The sequence below is a fragment of the Ambystoma mexicanum genome, chromosome 6q (assembly GCF_040938575.1).
Source record: "Ambystoma mexicanum isolate Mex_15411 chromosome 6q, UKY_AmexF1_1, whole genome shotgun sequence".
NCBI classification, from domain to species: Eukaryota; Metazoa; Chordata; class Amphibia; order Caudata; family Ambystomatidae; genus Ambystoma; species Ambystoma mexicanum.
The window spans coordinates 877526075-877549827 of record NC_090937.1 but is presented as its reverse complement, the minus strand read 5'-3'; the positions used below and the strand labels follow the sequence as shown (position 1 = coordinate 877549827).

General features: G+C 46.8%; 1 protein-coding gene across 4 annotated transcripts in view; it reads left to right on the top strand.

Moving 5' to 3' along the window:
* NEK1 (NIMA related kinase 1) overlaps positions 1 to 23753 on the top strand; it is a 2768493-nt gene that overhangs the window by 831673 nt on the left and 1913067 nt on the right. For all 4 annotated transcript variants that reach the window (XM_069631399.1, XM_069631400.1, XM_069631397.1 and 1 more), the window contains exon 10: positions 19784 to 19941. In XM_069631399.1, coding sequence (XP_069487500.1) covers positions 19784 to 19941 — 158 coding nt within the window. The remainder of the gene's footprint in view (positions 1 to 19783; positions 19942 to 23753) is intronic.

The window sequence follows — 23753 nt, the reverse complement described above, 5'->3', positions numbered from 1 at the left end:
TTTCGTTCCAGTGGCGACTCTGCTCTTCCTGTCCCAGAGACCTGCTTTTTATTCAGTTTCCCCCATTCATACAGCCTGGCTGTCAATCACACAGCAGGGTGGCTGTCCTGGCAAGGACAGTCACCCAGCCAATCAAACAGGAGTGATACTTGGGTTACCAAGGGAACTCATGGCAGGGGTCCTAAGACCCCTCCCTCACATCCTGCCTACCCAGACTTTCAGGTGCCTTAAGGAGGGCTTCTGTGCAGAAGCCCGGAAAAAGACAGCAAACAAAGGGACCAAACCTTGTTTGGCGCGCAGAGTGAAACACGAGAAGGACATTTACAAAAAGAAATGGCGAATAAACCCAGCCGGAACCGTAATAAAATATATATGGTCAAGCGGGTTTATGTTTGAGGCTAATATTATAGCCTAGAACAATACCATGGTTATTTAAGATAACCGCGGTATAAAAAATAGGATAGATACCACTGCCACTAGACAAGTCTTAATGTAAAGGGAGCGAAACAATGCTCCAAGAGACACAGACAAAAAGGGATAAGAATTAACCCTTTCCAATACTCCATGTAAGATGGGATGTACTGGGTCTGTGGTTTAAAGTGACTATCATAAAGTTAATGGCAACTTTATCTTTTCTGGGGGACAGTAGTCAGCCCCAGATGAATTGAGTCAGGGGGAATTCTCAAAGACAACCCTGTGTCACTGCACTGACGGTGCTGTGTAACACACATGAATAAATGATGCTATGGAGATCACACAAAAAGTAGAAATACACACTGCAAAACACATGTAAGAGTGGAAAAAAGGCTCACACTCTTAGCAGGTGGAAAAAATAAACCCTAGAAATCCAGCAAAGCTGCCAAGGGACTCGTTAGGTAAGGGAAATCAGCCATTTGAGAATTCTCTCCAACAACTTGAATGGCCAGGGTTTTTTAAGGTGCTACGGAATTTCCGTCTGGGAACGGTTATAATGCAATGGATGCGCGTTTTGTACCATGGACCCATGGGTTAGGACAGGACGGTGGACCTCAACAAGATGGACTTTGGAATGGAGCACTAGACGGAGATGCCCAGTGTCTCTGGTTCTATTCCCCCCAAGCAGTGGAACCCCTAGCTGGGTATTTCAGGAATTGTATGCCTGAAGTCTGTATAGGGATCAATGGGCTCAGGCACACTATCTCTTTGTATGAGGATGATGCTTTATTATGTTTATAATCCCCAATATAATATCTTGAACATTCTGGAGGTACTGGAACATTTCGGGTGTTGTCGGGATTCCGGATTAATAGGGATAAATGAGTGATCATCCGGATTAATAGGGATAAATGAGTAATCTTTCCCCTAGTTGCTATGAGGCATGGACCCACGGACGGACACATTTCCGGATTGGGGATACAAAGGGAACACAAATGTTTTAAATATTTGGGTGTCCATGTCCACGAGATTGAGGACACATTTGTATACAAAACGAGAAGAGACCTGACATAGATAGGAGATATGATAGCCTTCTGGAAAAAACTGCCACACTCTTATGGGTAAAAAAGTGCTTTGTAAAATGGTGATTGTTCCCAGATTATTGTATTTTTTCACCAATTTTCCATATAAGATATAAAAAATAATGTTCTCCAGATGTTGGATACCAAGATCATAGAATTGCTATGGGATGCGAGTAGAAGGAGAATTGCACTATCTGCGTTGCAGAGACTTTACCAAGAAGGTGGTCTGTCCCTTCCAGATTATGAACTCTCATTTCCTTGTCACCCAGCTGCAATATGCAGTACATTGGAACGAAGCACCTGACAGCAAATCTTTTATGCTGTTAGGGGTCCTTCCAAAATACAAACAGGGGGTTGAGTTACTGTGGGACATGATGGGGGCGAGAGGCGTGGCATATATAATATGAAAAGTGCAAACAGTGTGGAAAACACTGTTAACTAGATTTTGTCTAAAAGCATCCTAAAACCCTGATTTACCTATTTGGTTTGGCAAAGTCTTAGTGAGGATATTCAGAGACATAGGACTTTGCACTTTGCATTCTGGGGGTTGTAAATTGCTAGATTTTTTCCGGGAGGGCTCATTACTCTTTTAATCCATGTACAGTGGAATATAATGTGCTGCAAGGTAACATTTTAAATTATGCTAGAATGATTGAATGAGAGCACTATGGGAGTTTATACCAGACAAGCTGGAATCCATCCCTTTACTGCAGTAATTGTTTTCAATAGGTAATGGGAGAGGAACACTCTTGCAGATTTATAAAGTGCTATTACATGAGAAGCCTACCACGGCCCTATCTATCAAGAGGAAATGGGAAGCAGACCTGGGTCACAAAGTTTCAGATCAGGAATGGCTTACGTTTTTCAAACACATTAAAAAGGTGTCCAGGAATGCCAGGTTTAAACTGATTGTTTAGTTTGCTTCATAGGGTCTACATGACTGTGGCTAGTGTAAGGAACCGATGGTGGTAACAGTAAAGACAGACACAAGGGATCACAGTTCAAGGGTGTTTATTAAACTGTAAATGTAGGGTGGAAAAACACCCAACCTAAATCTAAGATGGGAGCAAGCGTCGACCATCAAATGAAAAATAAGACTGTCTTCTTATTAAACTATTGCCAAATCCTTACAACTAATTACAGAAAGAGTGTGGGATAGGGTTTCCAATAAAGAAAGAAGTGTTCACAAATAATAAGTCGGGATGTGATTGCCAGGGTCTCTCTTCCCCACGTTTTCAGCATGGGACAAGGTGGGTCTCCTGAGCACAGCACACACTCTAGGTTTCCCAGCACAAGCTGACAATTCTGCTCCAGCTATCCGTTTCTTCGATGATTAAAGTCTCTCTTGAATAAAAAGTGTCTGTCCTTCGAGGACCTGAACGTTTCAACAAACAAACACAAAGTTCTGTTCCTCTTATGGCTTTGGGTGATGGTCTCACCCAATGGTCCCCCTCTTCCGGGCGCAGACCTCTCATAAGTCGTATTCGACAACTCAATCAAACAGTTCCTTTCTCCACCAACTTTGGGTGATGACTTTCCAACCCTGGATCTACCTCCTTCGGGGTTGGATCCCTTTTCAATTGCCAGTCTCCCTCCTTCGGGTTCACTCTTGCCAATTGTTGAAAACCAGTTCACTGTGGACATCCTTCCGCTGGGTTCACTCTTGCCAACCTTAAACAGTTAGTGTACTTTTCATACCATGCAGGATTTGTTTCCCTTACTCTCCCAATCATCTGCCAGTCAAAGACTTTCGACTGTATGGAGGATTTGACCAGACCCCCGTATGACCACTTTGACCCCCTTTCGCCTTTTCCCAAGGCCTTCTGGTTACTGTAGTTCAATAGCAGGATAATCACCTAGCATTTCTCAAGTGAACACCCACATGGTGGTTGATTCTGTTATGCTGACTTTCACCTTTTCTTATATCAACAGTTATTAATTCATTCAAAGTTCTTGCTACTTTCGTTCAACACAGTTCGGTATCTTTATCTGCTTTCCCCTCGACTCACCGGCTGTGATGAATTGCTTTGCTTTCTTGTCTTAGAGTCCAGGCCGGTGCCATAGGGCCATGCGTCTCTCCTCAGCGTGGCCGTCAGCGGAGGAGGCGCCTGTGTACTGTTGTCATCTGCTGCAACACACACTGGCTATTGTTTGCGGTCTTACAATTCCTTCGCTTGAGTCTTAACAGGTCTCTGTCGATAAGGCCAAGGTCACTTCTCCCCTTAGTATCCTCTCGACTCACGCTGTCTTTCTCCTACTCTTGAACTGCTGTGCTAAGTTAGCTCTCACATCGTGTGGTCTGCCTTGCTCGTAGTGTGCTCTCATGCTCCACCTTTCCCCTGTGTGGAAAGGAAACTGCCGTTGGGTGTGTGAGATGCTGATCAATTGCCTGACTTTGCCTGACCCTTGTATTGGGACATGTCAGGTAAACGGTTCAGAAAGGGGGGGCAGTATTTTGGACTATCCTACGTGGTAGGATGGGGAGAAGGTGTTTAAAGAAGGGGGAAAACCGCGTCTCACCGGTCGGTGTCCCACTACCTCTCCCCATCCAGGTGATTCTCCCGCACTGGTCCACCCCTAGGAACTGGATCCTAAAGCAATTGCTATGTCCTGGCCACCAGGATGACAGATCTCTAGAGACTAGACGGGGAAGACACCTTCAGGTTTCTCACAGGAACCCTTGCTTTGGGCCCCTTTTTAGTTTTTTTTTTAATTTATTGCAAAAATGGTTTTGAATCATTAAAAACTTACTCTAACATCAATTCATTAAACACATATTAATGCACATACATTTACCTAAAATCAGATTATTAAAGACATACACATGTATCTAAATTCATTATTACGTTTCCTAAAACTTTAAAATTACGGAGACTTTAATAGATAGCAACTAAAATGCATTATGATTATACCCTATCTTTATGCTGCGTTAGCTCCATGCCCATTAGAAATTGTTATAGGCTTTTTCCCCAATCCCAAGTTGATAGATTCTCTAAGTATAGCCACATGGCCTCAGCTGACAATACTCCAAATTTCATCCAACACTTTTAAAAACATGTTCCCCTTAGTTCATTCACATTTAGACAGAAAATGACGAATTATTTCAATGTTACTTCATCTATTTTGCAAAATCTGCACTTAGAGGACACAATCATTTCAGTTTTCCATCAACGGTCTATTTCTTTAGTTGGTAAAATGTTCAGCCTAAAACGCAGCAGCAAATTACAAAATAGCTTTGATGGATTGTATACTTGACTAATATCTTTACCCAGCTTATATTTTCCCACTCCATCTATTGTTAAAAAACCTGTCTGCTCTCCTTAACTGTTTTTTATATCCATATGGATTTTTTATTGCATCAGCTAAGCCCTCTAGTGTGGTAAAGTCAGTCACCCAGCACATGGTAGATTTCTATTCCGTAGATCGGAGCAGGGACCTCCTTTGGTTCATAAAATGTACGCGATGGGAGCAATGAGAACTTCACATTTGTAGTGAAAATGTTTGATCTGTATGGCGAGTCTAACAGCCTTTTCTTTCAAGTGATGCACCAGTCCAGTGTAACTTCATTGGGCCCCTTTTGAGATGCAGTAGCTCTGTAGTGATCCCATGCATACATGCTCTGACCTAAGTATTTTCATAACCTGACCAGATCATAAGCCCATGCTCAATGTGATTTTGAGTAAAAATGCCCAGTTCACTCTGTCAAAATCCTTTTCGGTGTCTAGGGTTAGGAGAGTCACTGGGATCAGTTTGATCCGTTTCATCTGTGCATTTTCCATTATATGTAAGTGTTCTACTTCAAGGCTAGTCAACCTAAAGATTTCTGTTAAAAAAGCAAAGTGCTTCAAGCTTGCTTTTTTCTGATGTCCCATTGGGTGTTCCCTTCCATGATAATTGTTTTCATCTCAGCATTGAGTCCAGTAATCTACTGGCATTTTTGGATGGTGAATCCAATTTTTGTTTGTTTTATTTTATTTATTTATTTAACCTTTGTATGGTGTCTGTACAGCAGGAAGTGTTTCCCGGCACCACAAGACAAAAAAAAGGGGTGGGGGGGCAGAGGAGAAAAACAGTAAGTCCTACTAGGCCTTGTGATATTCAGATCGTACAAGTCCAGTAATATGAAGTGCAGGGGGAGTGGGAGTGGGAGTGGGAGGGAGGGGCAGGGCATGGGATGGGAGAGGGAAGGGGTTGAGGGAGAAGTACAGGAGGGAAGGTGCCCACAGGGGATGGGCAAGTGCCGGTGGGGGAGCCTGAGAGGGCCATTGCAAGGTGGGAGGGGTACGGGTGAATAGTGTGAGGATGGGGTGGACCAGACTCAGTGGCTAGTCGGGGAAGGGCGTCCAAGGGCAGTTGCTCGTAAAGGAGTGCAGGGGAAGACTGGTTGTAGGAAGGCCTGGCCCCGGAAGACTCATAAGGGTCACAGGCAACCAGTCACATCGGCAGGTAGAGGCTAGCAAGGTAAGGGGGAGAGGGAAGGAGGACGTTCTAATTTATCTTTTCCACATCTTTTTTTGTTAATCAAGATTAAGTGGCCCCTTATTTCCCTCAGTTTATGTAAAAGTCGACAAGTAGGTTTGGAGTTATGTAAACTCACTGGATTATTCTGTAACTCATCTCTGAGCTTCTCTTCATCTTCCTATGCCTTTTCCTTGTCTTATCCATTATAGCGATGACTTCTCCCCCTAATCACTGCCTTAAACGTGTCGGTTATGAGATTCGGAGGTAGTATAACATTTCATATCGAAATGTTCATGGAAGAACATTTCTATGGGATTAGCGAACTCCTCTTAAATTACTGGGTCTTTCAGTGTCTGAGTTTAAAGGACCACATAAAAGGACTGTTCTTGGGCTGTTGAAAGTGGTGCATGAACTTAGGTTAACAATTAATGTAGATGAGGTCTGTCCTTGTGTATGTGTGGTGATCGTTGGAATAGAAACACTAGTTAGTAGTATATTTGCCTTGCTCTGCATATGTCCACCATACCCAGTTGAGCGAATTTATTCTTGAGGCCCTTTGACAGGGCCATCAAATTAGAGGCCTGGGATTATGAGTCTAGAAATTACCCTTCCATAACATAGGCGATATATTTTTGTTGGCCGAAAACCAACCACATCATGTGTTCAGTATTGTTAGTACAGATTCATAACCATGACGAGAGAGCGTCCATTTTGTAGGAATAGAATTCGCCATTTTGATTAATTTTTGCTTTTTGCTTTCTGTTCAAACTGCTTTGCTGTAAGTGAATTCTATCCTGTTATTGCTCATGCATAGAGCAAGGCCACAAGTTACATGCTGAAACACAGCCCAGGCAACTCAGACAGCAATGACTGGTCTCCTCCCTCACAAGTCCTTGGAAGTAAGCAACAAGGCATCTAATCACTACGCAGGTGCCAGCTAGTCTCGCTGGTGCGGCAGAAACGGTAGGAAGGAACATTAAATGGCTTGAACTATGCTCTCTTTTGCGGCCCCCCTTCACTTAGCCCCTGTAGATCGAGTTGACCTCCCGCGCACGAATAAAAACTAGAAGATGGTGAGGCCTGGAATGTGTCTCTCCCCTGCACGCAGCTTGCTTGTAAGAACAAGAGCATTATGTTCCCTAAAACAAAGAATCGTGTCTGCAACCTTTGCAAATTGCAAACTGTTGCTGAATAAATGTCATATTCGTCAATCATCGAAACCATTTCAAAGGAAATCCATTATGGGCGGTATTGAATATGTCACTACTGATAATAAGATGATCGTTTTGTATATATGTACCTGTTGTAGAATACTCGCTGTCTTGCGTCCCACGGGGTCTTGAGACACATGTTGCGGGACGTGAGACCCAGTCGGCCGACTGAGACGATTTGCTTTGCAATAAACCCTACATTTTGGGAATTGAACCTCGTGTCTGGCGTATCAATTCGTGTATGGTGATTGTGCCTTGTTTCCATACGCGAGGGTCCGCTAGGGACCCCATCAGGATCATCTAACTAGCTCAGGGGACCAGATTAGATTAAAGTATCATAGGTGAATTATTCCCCTTCTCCAGCATGGGGTCTGGCATGGATTCACATGCTCATGAATATTCCCCGTCGTCAGGCTGGGGAATCCTCGGTAAAGAAAAAATCAGTATCAGTTTCGTTTCTCGTCTGTCTTTCTTAGTAGTAACCAATCACTGATCTCTGGGTCATACTCCCCCCAGCCAATGACTACCCTGTCCCTAAGCCCCTCCCCTGGCAGCCATCATCAGATTTTTACCGTGCGTTTGTGTGTTGGGAGTCCTCGTGCTATAGCTCTCGAGCTTTTGCTGCGTTTTCGTGCAATTTAAAGGAGATTTTTCTCATTTTTCGTTTAAATCGAGCCTCAAGCTCCACCATTTCTTCTTCCGATCAATGAGGACCCGTTTCGGAATTTCCTACTCCCCTCAAGGGTGAAGTTTTCGTCGAGTGACGCTTCTTGGAGGATTCCAGAAGATCTGAGGCCTACCATGGACGCGGCCCAGGACAAGGGTAGCTCGACGCCCGGACCCAAGCTGTTCAGGAACTGCCCTGGATGCAGGTTACAGAATGTTTTCAAGGAGGATGAGCATTCGAGATGTCTCTACTGCCTTCATGAGGACAAGACGCACGTGGAGAAGGACTGTGCGTTCTGCAAGAACCTATCGGAACGGACCATGAGGGATCGTCGTTCCCGCCTCACCAGCTGGCTGGAGAAGGGCCCAGCAGGTAAGAAGAAGGAAAGGTCTGAGCGGTATTCTAAGTCCTGTGAGGGTGCCCCGGCGACGGGGGCCCAACAGAAGGCTAAGCACCGCGAGTCCGCGGGCACCGGGAGCGCCGAACGGTCAGGCTCTATAGCTGCCAGGGAGGGCGCACCTTCCCCAGTACCATCAACCACGAGCCAACGCTCTGGTTCGGGGAAGAGGAAATCCGAGAACCCGGGTAAGCTTCTGGAGAGGCCCCGGTCGATCTCGAAGGATTCAGCTGAGGGGGAGCGAGGCAGTGACCCTCCCCCCAAGGTGAAGGCCTCAAGCACGCCCAAGGTGGTGAAGGCCTTGATTCACTCGGCTAGGGCCTCTATCAAGGGAGTTGCGGCGACCCTGGTGAAGCCTGTGGAGGCTACACCAGTGGAGGCGACCTCGGGGCCCAGAGTTTCCCTGCCACTGCTGAGGGAATCCTCTTTCCAGCCCATCGTCAAGACCCCCGTGAAGACCCCTGTGAAAAAACAGGGGGCGGGGCGGTGGCTATTACGGACACGGATTCAGCCTCTGAGGAGGTGCTGGTGGAGGCCTTGAAGAGCCTCAACGAGAGGTTCAATCCCACAGGTGAGATCCTGAAGAGGTGGTCGAAGATAGCGGCGGTGGCGCCGACGAGGCTCAGTGGAGGAGCGGCCAGCCCTCCCGTCGCAGCCATTGCCCAAGCCTCAGGACAACTCGGTTCCCATTTTGATGGCGATCCAAACCTTACGCACAGAGATAAGGACGAGATTACCATGAACCCCGGCGGACAATCCGGAACCGGGCCCGTCGGGAAGCCCTCCGAGCAAGCAGAGGAGAGTTCATCCCCCCCTTCCCTTCATGCCCTCAAGGCCCGTGGAGCCTTCATCCCCCTCTCCGGATCGCAGGGATGACATGGCGACGGACACAATGACGGGGACCGGATGACGACGGTGGTCACGACGGGATGGACCTTCCATCACCACCCCCTCGGGCTTCCCCGCCCGATGAAATTGGCTCCTTTCACGCCATGATCGCCAGGGCATCTGAGCTCTTCCAGCTCTGCCCCGAGGAACAGAAGAAGGAAGGTTTCCTCTATCAACGGCGAGAGGCCAAGAGAAAGACGGTCCTCGCGGTACCGTTACTCGACGATATCTGAGACGAGGGACTTGCGGTCCTGAAGAACCCGTACACGATGCCTGCCAAGAGGGACCGGTACGAGAAGAAGTACTGGGTTCCTGACACCGCCCCCTTGTGCCTCAGGGCTCAACCGACGCCAGATTCGGTCGTCTCAGCGGCGGGGGCGACAGCTTCAACCTCCTCTTCCCCACCTGACGGCGAGGGAAAGAAATTGGACGCCATGGGGCGACGGGTCATCTTGTCGGTGGCGACGACAATTAAAGCGGCCAACGCCTTAGCGATTGTGGCCCGTTACGACAGGGAGCTATGGTACAAGATAGCTCCCCTACTGGACTTCCTACCAGATGACAAGAGGGCGGAGGCCCTAGAGATTCTGCAGGAAGGTGAGGCAACAGACATTGCCGACACCGGGTTTCGCCAGTTAGGCAACAGTGTTTGCCTTCGACGACGAGGCTGGCTCAAGGCGACAGACTTCCGTCAGGACGTGCAGACCGGGGTGTTGGACGTGCCATTTAACGGCAACAACCTGTTTGGGGAAACAGTGGATGAGTCGCTGCAGGCCATCAAGGCCGACACAGAGACGGCCCGAGCCCTGGGAGTCCTTCAGCAACGATGGCCCTTTCAGAGCGTCGGAGGCAGACAGAGGGCCTCCAAGGGATCAGGCAGTGGTTCCTCTACGTACCGCCAGGCGGCCCGCTCCTCGTCACAGGAGGCCTACAGAGGTCGCGGCAAACAAGGAGGATCTTGTCGTCATCGCCAAGGAGGCCAAGGCCGCCTCCAAGCAAGATTGAACCGGCCGTAGCGTCGGGCCCCCACCGAAGCACCCCGGTGGGAGGCCTGCTGGCGAAGTTCGTCAGCGTGTGGGAGTCCATCTCCACTGACCGTTGGGTGCTGGATGCCCTGGCCCACGGACACACGCTCGAATTCCAAAAGAAGTGTCCCCGCATTCCTCCCGTGGCCAGGAAGGAAAATCACATCCCTCAACTGCTGTTGGAGGTAAAGGCGATGCTCAAGAAAGGTGCCATCGAGCTCGTCCCCAAGAGGCTCTGGGGCTCTTGAGTATACTCAAGATACTTCCTCGTCAGAAAGAAGACAGGCGATTGGCGCCCCATCCTGGACCTACGTCGGTTGAACAAATGCATCAAGGCACAGAAGTTCAGGATGGTCACTCTCCAGCACGTGCTGGGACAGCTGGAGGAGGGCGACTTCCTATAGTCGTAGGACTTGGAGGATGAATACTTCCACATCCCCATCCTAAAAGGACACCGAAAGTTCCTCATATTCGTAGTTCAAGGACGCCACTACCAATTCAGAGCTCTGCCATTCGGATTGAAGTCGGCACCCAGGGTGTTCACCAAGTGCCTAGCACCAGTGGCTGCGCCTGCAGGGGATCCACGTCTACCCCTACCTGGACGACTGGCTCATCCGTGCAAGGATAAGAGACCTGGCCATCAAGCACACGGCGAGGACCGTCCGCTTACTCACGGAGCTGGGTTTCTCCATCAACTACCCGTAATCCCATCTGGTTCCGTCGCAGGTGGCACTGTTACTGGGAGCGAAGCTCGATACAGTGGAACGATTGGCATCTCCGTCGGAGGAAAGGACGAAGGCCATTTTAGGCAAGGTGCAATGCCTGCTAGCCATGGACGTGGCCAGGGTGAGATCCATCAAGTCCCTCCTCTAAATGATGTCCTCATGCATCTACCTAGTGCGCCTGTGCAGGCTACGGATGCGTCATCTACAGGAGTTCCTCGACGGCTGCTGGATGCAAGCGGCGGGCAGCTTCGAAGACCAGATCCCGCTCAACAAGGTTTTCAGTCGGGCAATTCAGTGGTGGGGCACCCGTGCACACCGCACGGCGGGCACGGACTTCCAGACCCCGGCACATCAGGAGAAGGTGACGACGGACGCATCCCTGGAGGGATGGGGTGCACACACCGGAGATCTCCACGCAAGAGGCCTTTGGCTCCGGGAGGAGAGGTCTCTCCACATCAACATCTTGGAGCTCCGTGCCGTGTTCTGGGCCCTCAGGTCGTTCCTCCCGTCCCTCAAGGGCAAGGTCGTGGGGATCTTCACCGACAACACCACCATGATTTTCTACATCCGGAAGTAGGGAGGCACCAGATCCCCAGGCCTATCCAAGGAGGCTCTGTATCTGTGGCACTGGGCCGTCGCCCAGGGGATGTTTCTGGTTCCCTTCCATCTGGCAGGAATAAAAAACGCCATCGGCGACTCACTCAGCAGGGAGCTGCGCTTGTGCCACGAGTTGGAACTATGCCAGGATCAAGTGGATCGGCTCTTCCAACGATGGGGCAAACCTCAGATCAACCTGTTTGCGACGGCGACCAACTCCAAGTGCCAGAGGTTCGCCAGCCGGTCTCCCCAGCCGAGGAGCATGGTCGACACTTTCTCGTTCCCCCTGGGACGGCCTGTTCCTGTATGCGTTTGCTCTGTTGCCGGTGCTGCTTCGACTCATCAGCCAGCTCAAGAGGTCCTGGTGCAGGATGATCCACGTCGCACCGGCGTGGCTGAGACAGATCTGGTTCCCGTACCTTCTGGACCTCTCGGCGTCCCCACCAGTCAAGCTGTCGACGGAAGCAGATCTTCTCTCCAGGGAGGGAGGTGCCATTCTTCATCACGACCCAGAGTCGCTGAACTTGCATGCCTGGCTCCTGCAGCACTAGAGTTTGGAGGGTACGATATCCCTGCTGACTGCACAGAGGTTCTTGCAAAGGCCAGGGCGTCCTCAACTCAAGTGCTACGGACATAAGTGGAAGAGGTTCTCTGTCTGGTGCTGTGTACAGACGATCAACCCTCTACGGATTACGGCACCTCAAGTGCTACCATACCTACTGTCGCTGGCCAAAGCTGGACTAGCTCACGCTTCCATCAAGATACATCTGGCAGCGATCTCCCGATACACCAGAACTACAGGACGGCCGTCCTTGTGGTCTCATCGACTGGTGAAGGAATTTATGAAGGGACTGTTCCGATCGTTCCCGCCGTTGAAGGCTCCAGCCCTGGCGTTGGGAGCTCAACGTGGTGCTGACCAGGCTCATGGGGCCGCCATTCGAGCCCTTGCATTCGGCTCTGTTGAAGTTCTTGTCGTGGAAGACAGCGTTCCTTGTGGCCATCACCTCCGTACGACGCGTGGGAGAGATTCAGGCCCTATCCTGCAAGCCTCCATACTTGACTTTTCACGATACGAGGGTGGTGCTAAGGACGCACCCCTCTTTCATGCCCAAGGTGCCATCAGACTTCCATCTTAAGGAGCCCTTGGTGTAGCCAGTTTTCTTTCCGTCGCCTTTGTCGCCGGCCGAGAGGACTTTGCACTCGCTGGATGTAGCTAGAGCGCTTAAGTTCTACGTGGAACGAACAAAGAGTTTTCGGAAGACATCATAGCGGTTTTTGAACTTTGGACCTGTGAACCAAGGGATGGCTCTCTCGAAGGCTTCCATTTCCAGATGGCTCTCCAGCTGCATCATGCACTGTTATCGGTTGGCCAACCGACCGTTGCCCGGCCGTCCGAGAGCCCATTCGACCAGAGCGGGCGTTCTTGTCTGGTGTGCCCCTGCTGGACATCTGCAGGGCTGCTACGTGGAGGTCGACGCACATCTTCACGAGATTCTACTGCGTCGATCGGGATTCCAGGGAGGAGTCCAGAGTCGGCCAAGCAGTGCTGCGCAACCTGTTCGCCTGAAGGTGGGCCTGGTGAGGAGGTAAGAGTTGCTTGATGTTGAGTTTATGTAATGCTTAATGTTGAGCCTTTTGCCACCTCCTGTGGGTGTGTATGTGTGTACTGCTGTGTATTCTTATATTCATGAGCATGTGAATCCATGCCAGACCCCATGCTGGAGAAGGAACAAGTTACTTGCCTGTAACTGTTGTTCTCCAGCATTTGTCTGGTATGGATTCACATGCGAACCCTCCCTCCTTCCCCTTTGCGGCTCTTCACTTGGTCATACTACCACTTTACGTGCTACCAAATCTGAGAATGGCTGCCAGGGGAGGGGCTTAGGAAGAGGGTAGTCATTGGCTGGGGGCAGTATGACCCAGAGATCAGTGATTGGTTACTACTAAGAAGGACAGATCAGAAACAAAACTGATACTGATTTTTTTTCTTTACCGAGGGTTCCCAGCCTGACGGCGGGGAATATTCATGAGCATGTGAATCCATGCCAGACCCATGCTGGAGAACAACAGTTACAGGTAAGTAACTTGTTCCTTAAGTGCCAGGCTATTATTGAAGTCTTTGTAAAAAGGACGAGTACACTCGTTCTTGGCACTTAAAGGGTTAAAGTATCATAGGTGAATTATTTCCCCCTAGGTGAACTCAGTCTGCCTAGAAATTCCTGTAAAAATAGATCTTGTCCCACATTGGGTGCATACACATTAGCCACAGTGATTTATAGCTCGCAGAGTCTACCCATAAGAATTAGTAATCTCCAATTATGGTCCTGCAGCAAACCCCCAAAAATATATGGAAAATCTCTGTGAAATGCTAGGGCCACCCTTGCTGTTTTCTTTGTTGATGAGGCATACTAAATGTGAGGGAAACGCATCTAATCGTATGATTATCTTGCTGCAAAAGATGGGTTGTTTGTTGTCCAATTGTGTCTAGAAGTTGCCTCCAAATCATAGATTATTTGGTGAAGACCCTGCACATTTCAAGGAAATACTTTGACCATCCTAAAACAGCACCCTCTGTGAATTTTTAACCTGAGCTGAGCACTGCCAATATGAATACGAGGCATAATCTTGCCACAGCATTTGAGTTATCCTGGCCTTAGAAACAGATTATAATTTGACATCTCTAATCCAGAATTCAACATATTTCCCAACCCACCCAAAGTATTCCCTTCTGAACAATACCCCTGTACATTCAGATAGTGAAATGTGTAAAATGACTCAACAGATGTTACTAGAGGGAGATACCCGTACCGGTAGAGATACATCCACCAAAAAGAAACTTGGCTGTAAAATAACAGCTAGTTTACCAAACATATGCATGGGCAAACCAGCCTCATCAATCCTGAGTCACTCCTGTCAATTTTGTGTTATAAGCTTGACCATTTGTGGCACATTGCATTAAAATTCTCTGAATTTGCAGTTGGTACATGTATGTCTCTTGGCCTCAGACACACCATTCTCATATAACAATGTGTTGCTTTTCGTGTGGGTCCAGAACATTTATTCCTTTTTATCAGATTATTTTTGGTCTGTTAAGATCCGATCAGTTAATTTTGTCTGACCAGAGGAATATCACTTGTGGCCATCTCTTCTCTTGTCGGGGGGTGATTGTCCATTTATTGTGCTCCATTGCCTTCTTTCAAGTTAATAATCTGTTGATTGAGGACTGTGGGTTCAATGGAAATAACCATTGTTTAGGACTCATTCCTTTTTTATTTCTTTATTTCTTTATTTTATTTTCAATTCATGAATATAACGAACAATCAGAACATCCTTAATGAAGTTCCCACTTGGGGAAAAAGAATAGTACAGCTCCTTGCAAGATAAAGTAATGTCCACCCCCTGCATCCCAACTTGTCCCCCCCTTCCCCTACAATGTTTGGAAAAAACAATAAAAAGGAAAATAAATTCCACCACACTAGTTCGTTGTCGTCCTGAACAGTGTTACATTTCTACATCACCCCGCTGCTTAGGATTCATTCTTTGATTTGGAAAGATGCCATTTTGATTACGAAATCCTTTGGTCTAGCACCCAGTTCTTGTCTGGATTTTCCCATGCAGTATACTCACTCAATGAGGTTATCTTGAGGGCTAATTGAACCAAGAATCTGACAGAGTAGCGATTAAATACAGTTGATCATAGCCCTTCTTTCTGATCCTTCTTTCAAATTTCTTATTTGAATTTTATCTCTCCGGGATCGGTTCTCTAGATCTTCACATTTTAATTCCACTGCGTCATCAAAGACGTTACAGTGCTTTTCCATTTTAGAGTTGTGATCCTCTTATGTATTGTTACGAGATTACATGTCATCATTTGTAATGCCCATTAGGTTGTCCTTCAGGTCTTTGGCGAACTGCTTAAATTGCACTTGGAACAACACAGAAAGTTGGTCCTGAAAAGCTTTCAGGCTTTATTGGAAGTCTTCCTTTCTGACCGCAGCGGATGCTGGGGGTTAGATGCCTGCTACATTTGGATCGTGGAGATTGTCTTTCTTATGTGTTCCTATCTGCGGCTAGCACCTCTTGAGATCTCCCTGCATACGTCTCCTTCTCATGGGTTGCGACATGTGACTCTGGAAGAAATGAAGAGGTGTACAGACGTCTGATTAAAAATCATTGTTGTTTTTCGTTATTATTTCTGGGCAATATCAGACATCAAGTATGTAAGCAAAGCTGGGTGCAGCCAATTGAAGGGCCCTCAGAGAAACGTATTGAATTCGACTAACCCCCAACGCAAAGCTTAACTCATGCAGTTATCATTAGTTTGATCTTTTAGAATTGCGCATAGGTATCAGTGATAATGAGCCGAAACATATGCGCATTGTATCTAGTGGGCACCGGATACTCCTCTCCCAAGCTTTAAGGGTTAGAAGCGCTGAGGTGACCATTTGAGGTGAACATTTTTACTCAAAAAGGGCCTGTATTCTTTACTTGTGAGCACAATGAAACGTGCCCTTGACTGCCCTTTTTCATCCAGAGCTTGAGTTGGATTTTCTCCACTTGCCAAGTGCTGGTTCCTCATATTTATTTACGGTGGGTTTTTCTGTCAGTAAGCCCTGTCGCATTGATCCGGGTGGGGCCAGTAACTCCTCATGTCACTGTGCCGACCTTCGTAGTGCTGGGATCCCTACAGAGGCAAGAACTGGGGTACCCATCTAGCCCCCCAAGGCAGCAGCGCCTCTCCTGTGCCTATTTTTCTTGTCTGAGCGCTGCATCGTTTACGGACATCAATCCAGTGGGGAACACAAGACCTTGTCAGGACCAGTAGCGCCTCCTGTCACAGTGCCAATCTCTTCCAGATTGCCGAGTTCCCCACTGAAACAAGGACCGAGGCGCATTCACACTCCATCAGCATGGTTGTGCCTCTTCCTCCCCATCTCTTCTCATCTGAGTGCATCAGCATTCATGGGTGCCCTCTTGGTGGGGGACTCGAGGGATCTCAATTTCCCTAGTCTTCGGCCGGATTGACTCATCCCACTCATTAAAAATTGATGGAAGGGACGCCCAGTCCGGGTGGGGCTTCTCCAGCAAACTGGAACGATGTATGTAAGTGGGCAATGTAGCTGTTGCCTCGGAGGAGCTCAGCGATCTGACAACTTGTATAGATGACTGCTGGCCATCCACACTCCTCTATTGCATGTTTTTATATTCTGCCATGTTTGCACAATTATAATGTAGATTGCTTCACACTATGAATCTCAGGCGGACACAGCGTATACCGTCTTCCGACTTTGCTAGTTTGCACGGATGGGGCTATGAAGGGATTGCCAGCTTTATCTGTCTACTAACTTGGCATTCAGCCTTCCATACGTGGATCTGAAAGAAACACAGTTTGCAGTTGACGAGTTTAGACCTAATGAGGATCGGAGGATTACTCATTTCTGATGCAGGATCTTCTGTCAAGTTTTGAGTGTGCCTTGTGCAATGCTGTGGAATAAAGATTATTTCTAGAGCTAATCTCACCTAAACCAATCATTGCATCTGATTTACGGGTCACACAAATCCCTGTTTTCTCACTGCATAGCCCGTCTCATGTATAAATCCTCCTAGTGACCTTCCCTTGGGCTCAATATACTTTCCTGCGACTCCATTAAGATATTTGCTAGTTTCAACTTGATCATATTCCTCACTTCTCCTCTTTGGGTCCTAAAGATTAGGAAACTGAGAGTCCCTGAAAGGTCATTATTCGTCCATTTCATCTTAATTCCAGACTCCTGGCAAATTTGTATCACTATTTTCATTGGTGTGTGGAGAGGATCTGCTGTTGCTTGTCCATACAATATATGCTTGGGTTCTCTATTTTGCATAAATCTCTAATATTAATGCAAGATCATGTCTGTGTATCTGAGCCCAGTCATTATCTGCATCCCATTGGGATGTCCAATTACATATCACATGTCTCGAAGTCCTAAAACCCCTTCCCACACCCGTTGACATAGTGTGGTGAATGAAGTGCTGAGAATAACCCCTGCAATTGCAAAAATCATATCCCACCCTCAATCTTAGTAAATTTACATAGAGGGGCTGGAATTTTGAAACATCTATAAGATATTAGGGAAATACACTCAAATCCTGAGGAAACTGAGCCTTTTATCTGCCATCAGTGCTAAAGCCAAGAAGAATTGTAGTTAATTTTAAAATGTGAACTTTGTCAACCATCCAGGCTACGCGCACCCCCATCTATTTAAAAGTTGTGTATTCCACTGTCAACACACAGTCCGTCTGTATCACTTCCAGGTATACCACTGATTTTTAACATTTATTTTCAGGCTCTTGATACTTCAGAACTCCTGTATGACAGTAAATAGTCTTTGGCCAGAAATCCGTGGTTCCCCAGGTGTACAAACTTCATCTGTATGGAGGAGAAGATCTCTTCCCTCGCCCATACCCACCACAATGCAACCAAAATCCCTTGGATGCTGGACCCGACTGTATCCAATTCGTTCAATCAAAAGGAGAAATGTAGGAGACGGACAAGGTCCACTCCGACCCTGCCGCTCTTATTATGTTAATGTTAAAGGATATTTGTACCGCGCACTATCACCACCGGAGTGGTCCCCTGGCGCTCTGATGGATCTGAAAAGGAAGGGGGGGAGGAGTGGTTTAGTGGGAACGAGCGAGATAAGTGCAAAAGAGCAGTGATGTGCTGTTGGCAGCTTCAGTTCGATTAACACAGTTCACTGAGTTTGGGGGTGCTTTCCGGTCGGTAGCCATTGTGTGCTGTTGTGCAAAGCTATGTGTGGTTTGTTTTGTTGTTACGGTGTAGTGAGGTTTGTGCAGTTTGTTGTGCTTTAGGGTTGTGGTTGTGTTTGGTTAGAGTTTGAGAGGTGTATGCAGAGGGGTGAAATTGTTAGTGGGTTGGTTATTCACCTCGCTATCTATAAGTGATACGGGCTACATTTCCATGTTCTGTATAGAGGTGGCGAGTGAATATCTCTGCATTTCTGTCTAGATCTGGCACTGGCTGAAAGTCACAATTGTGTCTATATGTGATGCATGCCAATATTTATAGTTATATTCACATGTGGCACTGGCCCATCTTCACAATCCTGTCTAGATGCGAAGCAAGCTAGCATGCATAATTCTATCTAAATGTGGCATTGGTAATATTCCCCATGCCGTCTAGATGTGGCAATGGCTAATATTCGCTATTTTATCTAAATGTGGCACTGACCGACATTCACGATCCTGTCTAGATGTAACGCTGGCTAATGTTCACAATTCGATCCAAGTGTGGCAATGGCTAACATTCACAGTTCTAAGTGTGGCATGTGGGAAATTCTTTGATAAATTAGTGTGTCCTCCCACTTACAAAATTAATCCTTAACAGAACATGAAATCAGCCAATGAATCCTACTCCAAACACATTTTTCTCATTAATGCCTAGAGAAAGGAACGTTTGACTGAGTCAAAGTCCTTCCCCTGGTCGTGTGCTATTATCGAGAAGGGTCCTTGGATGTGATGTGCTTTCGCCAAGGCATTGTGCAGTTTTATATTTTTTTGTTTATTTTGGACAGCAAACATTTAATGTAATTGCTATATTTGTACATGTCATCCGCTCCTTTCATTTTGTGTAACCTAATTCTCCATCATCAATGTAATATTAAATTATTGGGTGAATGGGCAATAATTTTTGTGTTTGCATACTGTACAACTATTTTAATCTGTTTCGTCTTTCAAAATTGTACATCTTATTATTTTGCATTCAATAAGATGTCTCGTATACTTTTGGTGAACCGGTAAACTTTATACAAATACTTATTGAGAACATTGCAAAGGTAAAAGTTAAAATATTGCGGACCAACCAATGCACAGAAAAGGTGTCCAGTTTTTCCTTCTCTAGAACTGTGTACATTTGTTAAGTAAACTACCAGCTGCTACTTGGGACTCGGTACTGCACATGTAATGTTTCTCATGGATTGCGTAAAAGGGCTAATTAAACGAGTGACTTAAATTGCCAACTTTTTCTGAAATGTTTTATGGAATCTTGCTTAGTCACCTTCCTAACTCTGAGTAGATGTACAGAGGTTGCTCTTTTGTGTAAAAAATATTCACCTGGTCAGTCTGAAATAAACTACGATAATCTGGTTGCTTCCTACTCTGCCATCTAGCTCATGGAAACTAAGCCAATACAGCACTTAGAATTTCCACCAACATTCAAATATTCATACAGTGATTCAAATATTCATACAGTGTGAATCTAGAATATGCTAAATGCTGTGATGCATATTATGCCCACCTGTTGTTTGTCTTGAATAGCTAAACGACCAGCTCAGGGACAAGTCCTGGCTTCTGCTGCGCCAGCTCAGAAAATCACAAAACCAGCTGCAAAATACGGTGTGCCTTTAACTTTCAAGAAATCAAGTGATGCTGCTAAAAAGTTTCACGAGAAGAAGCCATTAATAAAACATAGACAGGTGAGTTCATTGTGTCCACGTAGATTTTCTAGTGTCGCATTGTCCACAGTTCCGGCCACAGCATTCCATCTTGTGTTTAATTTTGCGATGGATCTAAATCCTTTCTTCTAGATCTAAATCCTGCCTCCTTATCCCATTGTAAGGGGGGGGGGTGTTAAATGGGAATGTTGCAGCCAGCTTTTTTACCCCCAGCATTCTAGTATCTATGCAAAGACCCTTAACAGAGCCTATGATGCAGTGAATGGAAAACTATCAAAACATGTTATTAACCATTTATACCGCACCTATACCACACAAGTTTTTGGACCTTTGCAGATGGTGGATGGAGGTGGGAAGAGGGGAACAGGCATGACAATCAACCTGTAACATATAAATACAATCTTTGAACCTGCTACCTGAACTACTTGCTTATCTCACTCTACATATTGTTTATCCAACAGATACATAAGGACTAAATAGCTTTTTGTCTTTCGCCTATGAATTCTACCGTCGCATGAAATTCCCCCTTAGTTTGTGGCCCATATGCATAAGCTATGATGGATTGAGAGAGTGGGTTCAGGGCTCAAGGCAAAGAGGGGCAAACACCAGCATGCAAGTGTCAGTATTGTAATGAATCCTGCAGAGTTATCACCAAACCCCAGCCTAAAGTCTCCTCCCACGTGGCCAGGAGAAGGCATCTGCTACCTGATTTTAACCCTGGGTTTGGTATCAGGGGGAAGGATCACAATGGAGGAGACGGCTATCAAGGGAAGCAGTGACTCCACTGGGAGAGACACAGTATTCATCTTCTTCTGAGGATAAAAGTGAAATAATTCCCGGATTGGACCAATCCCTTTAATAACAATGTCCAAAGAACATGTTCTTCAAAGTCAGTCAAACGGAACAAAGTTGATGCCTCAAAGACTCAGGAATTAAAGATTAAAACCATGAATTGTCATAGTTAATCCTCACTCTAATATGAAATTACAAACTCTTTCCACAACCTTTCCTTACGCTAATAACTCTCAGTTCATAGAACAGTCTGAATTGATTAAAGATAATACGGAACAATTTAAGGTTACATTTTCTTCTATGGACTTCAGTTTTGAGAGATTTGAATGGGCGTGCAGGAGCCATAGCTGAGGAAGCTGAAACTATCTGAGGTGCAGGAGCAGCCACAGAAAGATGCCTACCAGCAGAAGACACCACAAAGGGTGAGATCGAGTAGTACTACAGAGTACGTGCAGCAAAAAGCAGCGTATTAATAAGCCAAGCTGAGTAAGAGACGTTCTCCCAAAGTAGTGTGTTGCAGACCGGCGAAGCTGACGTAGATCTACGGAGCTGTGATCGCTCCCAAAGACCGATGTGCAACTTAGCCGAGGCTTGCGGGAGAGAAAACAGACAGAACGCTGAAGAACTGCCGCAAAGCCTGACAGCAAGAGGGAGCCGCCACAGAGATCCAGTGAGTTGGGAGTGTAAAGGCTGATTCCTTATGCGAAAGCTGTTGAGATGTAATAATTTTGAATACGGAACAATTGATAAATCAAAACAGAACTTATTTTCTGAAAGCCGACTAGTTAATGAAAACGATGCTAAGTGGCAGAGAAGAAAGTTCCCTTATAAGGGACTGCAGGAGGGGAATGTTAATAACCAGTACTACCCACAACCAAGAGGCTGTCAAAAGACTTTGGGAGAACCATCAGTGGAGGAAGCCTCTAACCAATACTGCCTACAGCCAAGAGGCGATGTGAAGCCCCTTTCAAGACAACCACTGGGAAAAGCTCATAACCAGCATTACCATCAGCCAAGAAGGTGTGAGAAAATCTCAACAAAGCAACCAAGACCTAAATCCCCTTTTAAGAGAGATACTGTTGGAAAAGCGTACATCTCACATGTACCATACTTTGGCGATAAAGGCGCAACTCTTGCTTTTGGGGATTTCAATTGGAGGAAGTTTGTAACCTAAACTGCCATCAGTCAAAAAGCTGTTCTAGAAGTCCTTGAGAGACCGTTTGAGAATAATTGTTGTACATTTTGTTCTCAGTTGAGGGAAAACTGCCATATTTTCCTTGCATAATTTTATTGTGTGTATTAATGTGAGGGTCAGAGATATTTTGGACACTAGGTCATTTGTCTTCAGTTTTAGTTTGCTAGGCAGGGGCCTCTCTATCAGGTTAGGGAAAGTTTGGTGATTATCAAAACCCCTTTTTACTTTGAATAAATGTCAAACCTTGAGAAAATTTTACCTTTGTGTCTGTCTCGCATTTCTGACTACTCACAGCACCTGCTGCAGTAGTGAGACTGAGAAGGAGCATATACGCTAACAAAGACATTTGAAAAGGCCCTCTGACTAGAGACGGAGGGACTCTTGGGACCAGGAATGCCGGTAGCCAAAGGTGGTAAACGGGGGGTTGTTCACAACCTGTTTAAGCATCCCATGTGTCTGTCAACCTAGAAAGGTTGGGGGGGGGGGTATACTCCCTCTGTGTACCATATGTAGTAAGGGCCTAGCTGACACACATGCTTTCTTGCGGGTGCAGGGTGTTACCCCTCTTATGGACACTTGTGTTCTCCTAGGCGTAGCATAAGGTTATCTGAGAGTCTCCCCTGTGAATCAGCATGCAGTAGGATGTGAAAGCCCATTCCTTATCAACTGCAGCCCCTTGAGTAGTTTATGATGCTGCCCAGACCCTAGCAGTAACTGGGAAAGAGGAAAAGTTGTCACCTCTACTGATGACCATTTCTCTTTCGGTAGCAAGAGGCATTCACCTATTATGAACAGTGCAAGGGCCGGAATATTTATTCCATTAGTGACATGGCTGAAACGCCGAAGTCAAGGGGACTATGAAAGTTCTCCGCTTGCTGCAGGAAGCAGCACAGATTGGGGTAGACGGACTACCGAGCTCCAAATACTGTGAAAGAAACTGGAGAATGTTGGGAAGTGTTCCTACCCCAATGTGGTTAGGAATCCGGACACCTTACAGTGTACCCTATTCGGACAGTTATAATTGTCATAACACCCTAGGGTTTGTATAAAGAGGAGGTCAATTACCTACTCCTACGTCCCGTCCCCTTTGCTCCATACTGTATGGCGGCCCTTGCTAGGGACGGGAGACAGAACCTTTTTCACCAGAAACAATCTTCTTCCCCTTTAAATTTAGAGGCACAAGGGTTGTGGCCCTGGGAGCATGCGCTCCCCTGACTCCGCCCACTGGCGCCACTCCTCAGTCCCCTTTTCTGCGTCGACTGGAACTGACCGATTTCACCAGTGCTCCTGGGTTTGGCTTCGACCTTGTAATTCCACACGCTCTTCACCGGATTCTGTCTTTTGTTTTTTGGTTTTAATCAGATACTCAGTCCTCTGGCGCCACGCTCCTCCCTGGCACATGTCGACGTCAGCGGGCTTCAGCAGGTGTCCAGCCTGCGAGGGGCTCTTCCCTACATCTGACCAACACGCTCTTTGCCTCTGCTGCCTTGACCCCGAACACGGCTGGGAGGTTTGTACCGCGTGTGATGCGCTTACAGCGCCTGCTCTGAAGAACAGACTAGCTCGGTGGAGGGAGCTCTTCGAGAAGTCACCTCCAGAGGACTTGAAGAACTTCATTAGACACAAGTCAAGGCCCAAGTTAGGGCCACTTTTTTCCATTGCACCCCGCAAGGACGCCTCCTTTCCAAGGAAATGTCAGAGCGAGAGGGACCGTTCAGGTTCTCGCACCACCACAGGTACCGAGGCTGATTCAGCGACCGGCCGAGGGGTTGCTAGATCCTTCCGGAGACAGTGCTGCAGGTCCGCAAGTTTCTTCAAGCGGGTGTCCACCCGAGGGGCTACACCC